Source organism: Chiloscyllium punctatum, chromosome 35 (assembly GCF_047496795.1).
Source record: "Chiloscyllium punctatum isolate Juve2018m chromosome 35, sChiPun1.3, whole genome shotgun sequence".
NCBI lineage: Eukaryota > Metazoa > Chordata > Chondrichthyes > Orectolobiformes > Hemiscylliidae > Chiloscyllium > Chiloscyllium punctatum.
In genome coordinates this window covers 10,169,354-10,182,487 of record NC_092773.1, presented here as the reverse complement: position 1 = coordinate 10,182,487, position 13,134 = coordinate 10,169,354, and the positions used below count along the sequence as shown (strand labels likewise).

Sequence of the window (13,134 nt, the reverse complement as noted above, 5' to 3'; positions counted from 1 at the left end):
TATCTTTGTTAAATCAACTCCTCTCACCTTAAAAATATACCTCCCCGTCTTAGATTCTATGGACATTTTTCAAGATGTCACCATCTATTTCCCCACATTCTATATCACAGTAAACACTGATGCAAAATAACCGTTTAGCATCTTCTGTGGTTTCACATATCGGCTGCCTTGCTGGTTTTTACGGGGCCCTATTCCCTTCCTACTTATCCTTTTGTCCTTACTGTACAGTAGTTCTCCCCACCTCCCACTGTACCCAGGGAGGATATGTTCCAGAACCTCCTGCAGAAGTTCAAAAATGGGATAGGAGCAAACCCATTCTCAGCAACCTCCTAGTCCCTGGTTCTGGAATGTTCCCTATAATATGTTCTGGCTGCAGTAAACCAAGGAAAACGATTCTGTGGATACGGGGGTTGCCCTGTCTTTATAAAATCCTTTGGGATTCTCTGTCATCTTGTTTACTAAAACTATCTCATGTACCCGTTTTGCCCTCCTGATTTCCCTCTTAAGTATAATCCTCCTGCCTTTATACTCTAAGCATTCACTCAATCTCTACTGTCTATACCTGATATATACTTCCTTCTTTTTCTCTTCAATTTCTTTTGCCAGCCAGCATTCCCTTTCACCCTGGCAGGAATATACTTTCTCTGGATTCTCCTTACCTCATTTCTGAAAGCTTCCCACTTTCCAGCCGTCCCTTTACCTGTGAACATTTGCCCCCAATCATACCGTCAAAATTGGCCTTTCTCCAATTTAGAACTTCAACTTTTAAATCTGGTCTATACTTTTCCATCACTATTTTAAATCTAATAGAATTATGGTCGCTAGCCCCAAAGTGCCCCCCACTGACACCTCAGTCACCTGCCCTGCCTTATTTCTGAAGAGTAAGTCAGTTTTGCAGCTTCTCCAGTAGGTACATCCACATACTGAATCAGAAAATTGTCTTGTACACACTTAAGAAATTCCTCTCCATCTAAACTTTTAACACTATGGAAGTCCCAGTTGATGTTTGGAAAGTTAAAATTCCCGACCATAACCACCCTATTATTCTTGAAGACAGCTGAGATCTCCAGACAAGTTTGTTTCTCAATTTCCCTCTGACTATTCGGGCGTCTATAATACAATCCCAATAAGGTGATCATCCCTTTCTTATTTCTCAGTTCCACCCAAATAACTTCCCTGGATGTATTTCCGGGAATACCCTCCCTCAGCACAGCTGTAATGCTATCCCTTATCAAAAATGCCACTCCCCCTCCTCTCTTGCCTCCCTTTTTACCTTTCCTGTAACATTTGTATCCTGGAACATTCAGCTGCCAGTCCTGTCCATCCCTGAGCCATGTTTCTGTAATTGTTATGATATCCCTGTCCCATGTTCCTAACCATGCCCTGAGTTCACCTGCAGTTTAATTTATCAGTCCTACCTCATTCTTTGCTGTGTCCCTGTCTGCCCTGACTGTTTGACTCACTTCTTTTCCCAACTGTACCCATCTCCGATTGATCTCTTTCCTCACTATCTCCCTGGGTCTCACCACTCCCCCCCCCCCCCCCCCCCCCTACTAGTTTCAATCCTCCTGAGCAGCTCTCGCAAATCTCCCTGCCAGTATATTAGTCCCCTTCCAATTTAGGTGCAATCCGTCCTTCTTGTACAGGTCACTTCTACCCCAAAAGAGATTCCAATGATCCAAAAATGTGAATCCTTCTCCCATACACCAGCTCCTCAGCCATGCATTCATCTGCTCTATTTTCCTATTCCTGCCCTCACTAGCTCATAGCACCAGGAGTAATCCAGATATTACTATTCTCGAGGACCTCCTTTTTAAAGTTCCTGCCTAACTTTCTATATTCTCCCTTCAGAATCTCATCCTTTTCCCTACCTATGTCATTGGTCCCAATGTGTACAATGACCTCCTGCCGGTCGCTTTCCCCTTTGAGAACATTCTGCACTCTCTCTGAGACATCCTTGATCCTGGCACCATGCATCATTCTGATTTCTCACTATCGGCCACAAAAAAGTCTGTCAGTGCCCCTGACGAGAGAATCCCCTGTCACAATCGATTGCTCAGAACCTGACATACCCTTCATGACATGAGAACCAGTCCCGATAACAGAAACTTGGCTGTTCATGTTACATTCCCCAGAGAGTCCATCACCCAGTACATTTTCCAAAACGGCATACTAGTTTGAGATGGGGATAGCCACAGAAGACTTCTGCACTACTACCTGCCTACCCCCTCCTGCCTTTCATGGTGGTAACCCACCTACCTAACTGGATCTGCGGCTTTTCTTCTTTCCTGTAACTGCCATCCATCGTACCCCCTTGCTCCAGTAAATTCCTTATTGCCTCCAACTAGTGCTCCAACTGATCCATGAGATCTGATATGATTCACAACCAAACACTCTTAGTGTTGACTTAATTGTCAGTAATATGGAAACTCTTCCCACATCTGACAGGAAGAGCATATCACTCTACTGAAGGCCATCTTTGCTCCTTCACAATCTACAGACCCAGAAAATAGCACCGTCTTACTGGTTAACTTATTCCTTATGTTTTATGTTTTTAAAATGTAATCAAGAGACAGATGCTGATAAAAATACTATCAAAAAAGATATCACTCTACCCATTATTATAGATTTACAGTAAGGTTAGGCTTAAAAAGTATGCCCTGATCTGTTCCTGTGCTGTGAGCTCTCCCATACAGGTTCTTCCAAGGTTAGCTGTGAATTTTACTGTTTGGTCATTTTTCCTGGTCACGCTCCGATGTCCAGAGATACTTGAACTCAATTAGCAAAGGCAGTAGCTGTGCAGATTCCTTGCTGTGTCAGACAGCAGTGTTGGTTTCTTTCTCTGACCGTGTGGTCTCTGCTATTGTGGCTCTTCCTCCTTTTTAAAGTGCCATTGTTTTGATCCAGAGTTCCAAAGCTTCTCAAAGAGTCATTGTTGCTCTTGGAATGCGAGGGGATTACCTCCAACACCTAAACATACCTGAAAACGATGAGCAGCTCTTAAACAGCCACAGTTTTTCCCTATCCTCCAAACTGGATCCTCCTCAGAGCGTCGGTGTGGATTTGATGGGCTGAATGGCCTGTTTGCACACTGATGGGATTGTATGATTCTACCAACCTTTTAAGCTGATCAGGGTGGGGCTCCTCTCTATGTCTTGCATTCCTTGGGATTGGAGGGACCCAACAACACTGAAGGAACAGTATTTCCAACTCAGGATGGTGAGTGGCTTAGAGGGGAAGCTTGCAGGGGATGGTCTTCCCATGTGTCTGCTACCCTTGGCCTTCCAGATCGATGAGGTTGCAAGGTGCTCTCCATTTGATCAATGTGATTTATGAAGTGGATCTATTGGATCGGAACCACTGTGGCCAAGATCTGTTGCTGTAAAATCCCATCTGTTTCACTCGTGCTTCAGGGAGGGACATCTGCAGTCCTTGGCTGATATGGCCCACATGTGACTCCAGACACACAGCAGTGTGGGTTACACTGAAAGGGCCCCGTGACCCACTCTGTTTAAGGGCATGTGCTGGGTGTCCCTGTGAAAGTGGGGGTGTGGAGATGGACACGCTGGTCACCGTTCAGGTGTCTGGGCCCTCTGTTCTACGATGCCATTCCCCAACCTGCATACCTCAGCTGCTTCCTTCTAACTGCTCCTCGCTCATCAAGCGACTGTTCCCCAGTCTGGGTAGGTGGCTCACGATGATGCCCAGTTCCCTCGTCCTGTCACAAGGACCCAGGGATGAAGAGTTACTGTGAATGTGCTAGGTAAATGCAGGCCGTTGTTGTTGTTGGCTCACTCAGCCCTTTCTCTCTGTGTTTGCAGAGTGTTGCTGTTGCCACCGCTGCCGAGCCGTTTGCGTTACCTGACCCATCGCACCGTGGAGACTTTTCCCCATCTGGACAGTTTCTCAGTGGGGGAGGGAGCAGCTCGGAGGACTGCTGTTTGCCTTGCTGGCAAGAGGTGAGTGTGTTCATCTGAAGGCCAAATCACTTCGCTCCACGCCCACCACCACCACCACCACCACCAGCAGCAGCAGCCCACCAACTCCCGTACCCTGTGGTTTGGGCAAGGGTCTGAGCAGCAAACTCGGGCACGACAGCAGCCTATACACCCCCTCCCTATCTCTGTAACCCCCTCCACCCCCTCCCTTTCTCTCTAACCCCCTCCACCCCCACCCTATCTCTGTAACCCCCTCCACCCCCTCCCTATCTCTGTAACCCCCTCCACCCCCTCCCTATCTCTGTAACCCCCTCCACCCCCTCCCTATCTCTGTAACCCCCTCCAGCCCCACCCTATCTCTGTAACCCCCTCCACCCCCACCCTATCTCTGTAACCCCCTCCACCCCCTCCCTTTCTCTCTAACCCCCTCCACCCCCACCCTATCTCTGTAACCCCCTCCACCCCCTCCCTATCTCTGTAACCCCCTCCACCCCCTCCCTATCTCTGTAACCCCCTCCACCCCCTCCCTATCTCTGTAACCCCCTCCAGTCCCTACACCCCCACCTTATCTCTGTAACTCCGTCCACCCCCACACTATGTCTGTAACCCTCTACACCCCCTCCATATCTCTGTAACCCCCTCCAGCCCCTACACCCCCTCCCTATCTCTGTAACCCCCTCCCTATCTCTGTAACCCCCTCCAGCCCCACCCTATCTCTGTAACCCCCTCCACCCCCACCCTATCTCTGTAACTCCCTGCACCCCCTCCCTATCTCTGTAAACCCCTCCACCCCCACCCTATCTCTGTAACCCCCTCCACCCCCACCCTATCTCTGTAACCCCCTACACCCCCACCCTATCTCTGTAACCCCCTCCCTATCTCTGTAACCCCCTCCACCCCCACCCTATCTCTGTAACCCCCTACACCCCCACCCTATCTCTGTAACCCCCTCCCTATCTCTGTAACCCCCTCCACCCCCACCCTATCTCTGTAACCCCCTACACCCCCACCCTATCTCTGTAACCCCCTCCCTATCTCTGTAACCCCCTCCACCCCCTCCCTAACTCTGTAACCCCCTACACCCCCACCCTATCTCTGTAACCCCCTCCCTATCTCTGTAACCCCCTCCACCCCCACCCTATCTCTGTAACCCCCTACACCCCCACCCTATCTCTGTAACCCCCTCCCTATCTCTGTAACCCCCTCCACCCCCACCCTATCTCTGTAACCCCCTACACCCCCACCCTATCTCTGTAACCCCCTACACCCCCACCCTATCTCTGTAACCCCCTACACCCCCACCCTATCTCTGTAACCCCCTCCCTATCTCTGTAACCCCCTCCACCCCCACCCTATCTCTGTAACCCCCTACACCCCCACCCTATCTCTGTAACCCCCTCCCTATCTCTGTAACCCCCTCCACCCCCACCCTATCTCTGTAACCCCCTACACCCCCACCCTATCTCTGTAACCCCCTCCCTATCTCTGTAACCCCCTCCACCCCCTCCCTAACTCTGTAAACCCCTCCACCCCCACCCTATCTCTGTAACCCCCTCCACCCCCACCCTATCTCTGTAAACCCCTCCAGCCCCACCCTATCTCTGTAACCCCCTCCACCCCCACCCTATCTCTGTAACCCCCTCCACCCCCACCCTATCTCTGTAACCCCCTACACCCCCACCCTATCTCTGTAACCCCCACCCTATCTCTGTAACCCCCTCCAGCCCCACCCTATCTCTGTAACCCTCTACACCCCCTCCCTATCTCTGTAATCCCCTCCACACGCACCCTATGTCTGTAACCCCCTACACCCCCTCCCTATCTCTGTAACCCCCACCGGCCCCTAAACACCCTTCCTATCTCTTTAACCCCCTCCAGCCCCTCCAACCCCTCCCTATCTCTTTAACCCCCTCCACACCCTCCCTATCTCTTTAACCCCCTCCACCCCCTCCCTATCTCTTTAACCCCCTCCACCCCCTCCCTATCTCTTTAACCCCCTCCACCCCCTCCCTATCTCTGTAACCCCCTCCAGTCCCTACACCCCCTCCCTATCTCTGTAACCCCCTACACCCCCACCTTATCTCTGTAACTCCGTCCACCCCCACACTATGTCTGTAACCCTCTACACCCCCTCCATATCTCTGTAACCCCCTCCAGCCCCTACACCCCCTCCCTATCTCTGTAACCCCCTCCATATCTCTGTAACCCCCTCCACCCCCTCCCTATCTCTGTAACCCCCTCCAGCCCCTACACCCCCTCCCTATCTCTGTAACCCCCTCCACCCCCTCCCTATCTCTGTAACCCCCTCCAGCCCCTACACCCCCTCCCTATCTCTGTAACCCCCACCGGCCCCTAAACACCCTTCCTATCTCTTTAACCCCCTCCAGCCCCTCCAACCCCTCCCTATCTCTTTAACCCCCTCCACACCCTCCCTATCTCTTTAACCCCCTCCACCCCCTCCCTATCTCTTTAACCCCCTCCACCCCCTCCCTATCTCTTTAACCCCCTCCACCCCCTCCCTATCTCTGTAACCCCCTCCAGTCCCTACACCCCCTCCCTATCTCTGTAACCCCCTACACCCCCACCTTATCTCTGTAACTCCGTCCACCCCCACACTATGTCTGTAACCCTCTACACCCCCTCCATATCTCTGTAACCCCCTCCAGCCCCTACACCCCCTCCCTATCTCTGTAACCCCCTCCATATCTCTGTAACCCCCTCCACCCCCTCCCTATCTCTGTAACCCCCTCCAGCCCCTACACCCCCTCCCTATCTCTGTAACCCCCTCCACCCCCTCCCTATCTCTGTAACCCCCTCCAGCCCCTACACCCCCTCCCTATCTCTGTAAACCCCACCGGCCCCTAAACACCCTTCCTATCTCTTTAACCCCACCAGTCCCTCCAACCCCTCCCTATCGCTGTAATCCCTCCAACTCCTCCCTATCTCTGTAACCCCCTCCAGCCCCTACGCCCCCTCCCTATCTCTGTAATCCCCTCCTGCCCCGACACCCCCTCCCTCTCTCTGTAACCTCCACTAGCACCTGCATTCCCTCCCTATCTCTGTAACCCCTTCCAGCCCCTACAACGCCTCCCTATCTCTGTAACCCCCTCCCTATCCGTGTAACCCCCTACACCCCCTCCCTATCTCTGTGACCCCCTCCAGCGCATACATCCCCTCCCTATCTCTGTAACCCCCTTCACCCCCCCATCTCTGTAACCCCCGCCAGCCCCTACACCCTCTCCCTATCTCTGTAACCCCCTCCAGTGCCTACACCCCCTCCCTATCTCTGTAACCCCCTCCAGCCCGTACACACCCTCCCTATCTGTGTAACCCCCTCCAACCCCTCCCTATCTCTGTAACCTCCTCCAGCCCCGACAGCCCCTCCCTATCTCTGTAACCCCCGACATCACCTCCCTATCTCTGTAACCCCCTCCGGCCCCGACACCCTCTCCCTATCTCTTTAACCCCCTCCAGCCCCTACACCCCCTCCCTATCTCTGTAACCTCCTCTAGCCCCTACACGCCCTCCCTATCTCTGTAACCCCCTCCACCCCCTCCCTATCTCTGTAACCCCCTCCGGCCCCTACACACCCTCCCTATCTCTGTTACCCCCTTCAACCCCTCCCTATCTCTGTAACCTCTTCCAGCCCCTACACCCCTCCCTATTTCTGTAACCTCCTCCAGCCCTACACCCCTTCCTATCTCTGTAACCTCCTCCAGCCTCTACACCCCCCACCTCTGTAACCCCCTCCAGCCTCTACACCCCCTCCCTATCTCTGTAACCCCCTCTAACCCCTACACCCCCTCCCTATCTCTGTAACCCCCCTCCAGTACCCTCCACCCTCTCCCTATCTCTGTAACCCCCTCCATCCCCTCCCTATCTCTGTAACCTCCTCCTGCCTCTACACCCCTCTCTATCTCTGTAACCCCCTCCCTATCTCTGTAACCCCCTTCAGCCTCTACGCCCCCTCCCAATCTCTGTAACCCCCTCCCTATCTCTGTAACCTCCTCCAGCCCGTTCATCCCCTCCCTATCTCTGTAACCCCCTCCGGCCCCGACACCCTCTCCCTATCTCTCTAACCCCCTCCAGCCCCTACACCCCCTCCCTATCTCTGTAACCTCCTCTAGCCCCTACACACCCTCCCTATCTCTGTAACCCCCTCCCTATCTCTGTAACCCCCTCCACCCCCTCCCTATCTCTGTAACCCCCTCCGGCCCCTACACACCCTCCCTATCTCTGTCACCCCCTTCAACCCCTCCCTATCTCTTTAACCTCTTCCAGCCCCTACACCCCTCCCTATTTCTGTAACCTCCTACACCCCCACCCTATCTCTGTAACCCCCTCCACCCCCACCCTATCTCTGTAACCCCCTACACCCCCACCCTATCTCTGTAACCCCCTCCACCCCCTCCCTAACTCTGTAAACCCCTCCACCCCCACCCTATCTCTGTAACCCCCTACACCCCCTCCCTATCTCTGTAACCCCCTCCACCCCCTCCCTATCTCTGTAACCCCCTCCAGCCCCACCCTATCTCTGTAACCCCCTCCAGCCCCACCCTATCTCTGTAACCCCCTCCACCCCCACCCTATCTCTGTAAACCCCTCCACCCCCTCCCTATCTCTGTAACCCCCTCCACCCCCTCCCTATCTCTGTAACCCCCTCCAGCCCCACCCTATCTCTGTAACCCCCTCCAGCCCCACCCTATCTCTGTAACCCCCTCCACCCCCACCCTATCTCTGTAAACCCCTCCACCCCCTCCCTATCTCTGTAACCCCCTCCACCCCCACCCTATCTCTGTAACCCCCTCCAGCCCCACCCTATCTCTGTAACCCCCTCCACCCCCACCCTATCTCTGTAACCCCCTCCACCCCCACCCTATCTCTGTAACCCCCTCCACCCCCACCCTATCTCTGTAACCCCCTCCACCCCCACCCCATCTCTGTAACCCCCACCCTATCTCTGTAACCCCCTCCACCCCCTCCCTATCTCTGTAACCCCCTCCACCCCCTCCCTATCTCTTTAACCCCCTCCACCCCCTCCCTATCTCTGTAACCCCCTCCACCCCCTCCCTATCTCTGTAACCCCCTCCACCCCCTCCCTATCTCTTTAACCCCCTCCACACCCTCCCTATCTCTTTAACCCCCTCCACCCCCTCCCTATCTCTGTAACCCCCTCCAGTCCCTACACCCCCTCCCTATCTCTGTAACCCCCTACACCCCCACCTTATCTCTGTAACTCCGTCCACCCCCACCCTATCTCTGTAACCCTCTACACCCCCTCCATATCTCTGTAACCCCCTCCAGCCCCTACACCCCCTCCCTATCTCTGTAACCCCCTCCATATCTCTGTAACCCCCTCCACCCCCTCCCTATCTCTGTAACCCCCTCCAGCCCCTACACCCCCTCCCTATCTCTGTAACCTCCTCTAGCCCCTACACACCCTCCCTATCTCTGTAACCCCCTCCACCCCCTCCCTATCTCTGTAACCCCCTCCGGCCCCTACACACCCTCCCTATCTCTGTTACCCCCTTCAACCCCTCCCTATCTCTGTAACCTCTTCCAGCCCCTACACCCCTCCCAATTTCTGTAACCTCCTCCAGCCCTACACCCCTTCCTATCTCTGTAACCTCCTCCAGCCTCTACACCCCCCACCTCTGTAACCCCCTCCAGCCTCTACACCCCCTCCCTATCTCTGTAACCCCCCTAACCCCTACACCCCCACCCTATCTCTGTAACCCCCTCCAGCCCCACCCTATCTCTGTAACCCCCTCCAGCCCCACCCTATCTCTGTAACCCTCTACACCCCCTCCCTATCTCTGTAATCCCCTCCACACGCACCCTATCTCTGTAACCCCCTACACCCCCTCCCTATCTCTGTAACCCCCACCGGCCCCTAAACACCCTTCCTATCTCTTTAACCCCCTCCAGCCCCTCCAACCCCTCCCTATCTCTTTAACCCCCTCCACACCCTCCCTATCTCTTTAACCCCCTCCACCCCCTCCCTATCTCTGTAACCCCCTCCAGTCCCTACACCCCCTCCCTATCTCTGTAACCCCCTACACCCCCACCTTATCTCTGTAACTCCGTCCACCCCCACCCTATCTCTGTAACCCTCTACACCCCCTCCATATCTCTGTAACCCCCTCCAGCCCCTACACCCCCTCCCTATCTCTGTAACCCCCTCCATATCTCTGTAACCCCCTCCACCCCCTCCCTATCTCTGTAACCCCCTCCAGCCCCTACACCCCCTCCCTATCTCTGTAACCTCCTCTAGCCCCTACACACCCTCCCTATCTCTGTAACCCCCTCCACCCCCTCCCTATCTCTGTAACCCCCTCCGGCCCCTACACACCCTCCCTATCTCTGTTACCCCCTTCAACCCCTCCCTATCTCTGTAACCTCTTCCAGCCCCTACACCCCTCCCAATTTCTGTAACCTCCTCCAGCCCTACACCCCTTCCTATCTCTGTAACCTCCTCCAGCCTCTACACCCCCCACCTCTGTAACCCCCTCCAGCCTCTACACCCCCTCCCTATCTCTGTAACCCCCCTAACCCCTACACCCCCTCCCTATCTCTGTAACCCCCCTCCAGTACCCTCCACCCTCTCCCTATCTCTGTAACCCCCTCCATCCCCTCCCTATCTCTGTAACCTCCTCCTGCCTCTACACCCCTCTCTATCTCTGTAACCCCCTCCCTATCTCTGTAACCCCCTTCAGCCTCTACGCCCCCTCCCAATCTCTGTAACCCCCTCCCTATCTCTGTAACCTCCTCCAGCCCGTTCATCCCCTCCCTATCTCTGTAACCCCCTCCGGCCCCGACACCCTCTCCCTATCTCTCTAACCCCCTCCAGCCCCTACACCCCCTCCCTATCTCTGTAACCTCCTCTAGCCCCTACACACCCTCCCTATCTCTGTAACCCCCTCCCTATCTCTGTAACCCCCTCCACCCCCTCCCTATCTCTGTAACCCCCTCCGGCCCCTACACACCCTCCCTATCTCTGTCACCCCATTCAACCCCTCCCTATCTCTTTAACCTCTTCCAGCCCCTACACCCCTCCCTATTTCTGTAACCTCCTACACCCCCACCCTATCTCTGTAACCCCCTCCACCCCCACCCTATCTCTGTAACCCCCTACACCCCCACCCTATCTCTGTAACCCCCTCCACCCCCTCCCTAACTCTGTAACCCCCTACACCCCCTCCCTATCTCTGTAACCCCCTCCAGCCCCACCCTATCTCTGTAACCCCCTCCACCCCCTCCCTATCTCTGTAACCCCCTCCAACCCCACCCTATCTCTGTAACCCCCTCCACCCCCACCCTATCTCTGTAACCCCCTCCACCCCCACCCTATCTCTGTAACCCCCTCCACCCCCTCCCTAACTCTGTAACCCCCTCCACCCCCACCCTATCTCTGTAACCCCCTCCACCCCCTCCCTAACTCTGTAAACCCCTCCACCCCCACCCTATCTCTGTAACCCCCTCCACCCCCACCCTATCTCTGTAACCCCCTCCACCCCCACCCCATCTCTGTAACCACCACCCTATCTCTGTAACCCCCTCCACCCCCACCCTATCTCTGTAACCCCCTCCAGCCCCACCCTATCTCTGTAACCCTCTACACCCCCTCCCTATCTCTGTAATCCCCTCCACACGCACCCTATCTCTGTAACCCCCTACACCCCCTCCCTATCTCTGTAACCCCCACCGGCCCCTAAACACCCTTCCTATCTCTTTAACCCCCTCCAGCCCCTCCAACCCCTCCCTATCTCTTTAACCCCCTCCACCCCCTCCCTATCTCTGTAACCCCCTCCAGTCCCTACACCCCCTCCCTATCTCTGTAACCCCCTACACCCCCACCTTATCTCTGTAACTCCGTCCACCCCCACCCTATCTCTGTAACCCTCTACACCCCCTCCATATCTCTGTAACCCCCTCCAGCCCCTACACCCCCTCCCTATCTCTGTAACCCCCTCCATATCTCTGTAACCCCCTCCACCCCCTCCATATCTCTGTAACCCCCTCCACCCCCTCCCTATCTCTGTAACCTCCTCTAGCCCCTACACCCCCTCCCTATCTCTGTAACCCCCTCCATATCTCTGTAACCCCCTCCACCCCCTCCCTATCTCTGTAACCCCCTCCAGCCCCTCCACCCCCTCCCTATCTCTGTAACCCCCTCCGGCCCCTACACACCCTCCCTATCTCTGTTACCCCCTTCAACCCCTCCCTATCTCTGTAACCTCTTCCAGCCCCTACACCCCTCCCTATTTCTGTAACCTCCTCCAGCCCTACACCCCTTCCTATCTCTGTAACCTCCTCCAGCCTCTACACCCCCCACCTCTGTAACCCCCTCCAGCCTCTACACCCCCTCCCTATCTCTGTAACCCCCCTAACCCCTACACCCCCTCCCTATCTCTGTAACCCCCCTCCAGTACCCTCCACCCTCTCCCTATCTCTGTAACCCCCTCCATCCCCTCCCTATCTCTGTAACCTCCTCCTGCCTCTACACCCCTCTCTATCTCTGTAACCCCCTCCCTATCTCTGTAACCCCCTTCAGCCTCTACGCCCCCTCCCAATCTCTGTAACCCCCTCCCTATCTCTGTAACCTCCTCCAGCCCGTTCATCCCCTCCCTATCTCTGTAACCCCCTCCACCCCCTCCATATCTCTGTAACCCCCTCCACCCCCTCCCTATCTCTGTAACCTCCTCTAGCCCCTACACCCCCTCCCTATCTCTGTAACCTCCTCTAGCCCCTACACACCCTCCCTATTTCTGTAACCCCCTCCACCCCCTCCCTATCTCTGTAACCCCCTCCGGCCCCTACACACCCTCCCTATCTCTGTTACCCCCTTCAACCCCTCCCTATCTCTGTAACCTCTTCCAGCCCCTACACCCCTCCCTATTTCTGTAACCTCCTCCAGCCCTACACCCCTTCCTATCTCTGTAACCTCCTCCAGCCTCTACACCCCCCACCTCTGTAACCCCCTCCAGCCTCTACACCCCCTCCCTATCTCTGTAACCCCCTCTAACCCCTACACCCCCTCCCTATCTCTGTAACCCCCCTCCAGTACCCTCCACCCTCTCCCTATCTCTGTAACCCCCTCCATCCCCTCCCTATCTCTGTAACCTCCTCCTGCCTCTACACCCCTCTCTATCTCTGTAACCCCCTCCCTATCTCTGTAACCCCCTTCAGCCTCTAC

At 55.2% G+C, this 13,134-nt stretch overlaps 1 protein-coding gene across 1 annotated transcript in view; it reads left to right on the top strand.

Annotated features, from left to right (window-relative positions):
- The window catches only part of LOC140459556 (R3H and coiled-coil domain-containing protein 1-like), a 37,888-nt gene that overhangs the window by 10,853 nt on the left and 13,901 nt on the right, over positions 1-13,134 (top strand). Inside the window, exon 4 of the mRNA XM_072553802.1 lies at positions 3,822-3,959. Within this exon, the coding sequence (XP_072409903.1) occupies positions 3,822-3,959 (138 nt within the window). The remainder of the gene's footprint in view (positions 1-3,821; positions 3,960-13,134) is intronic.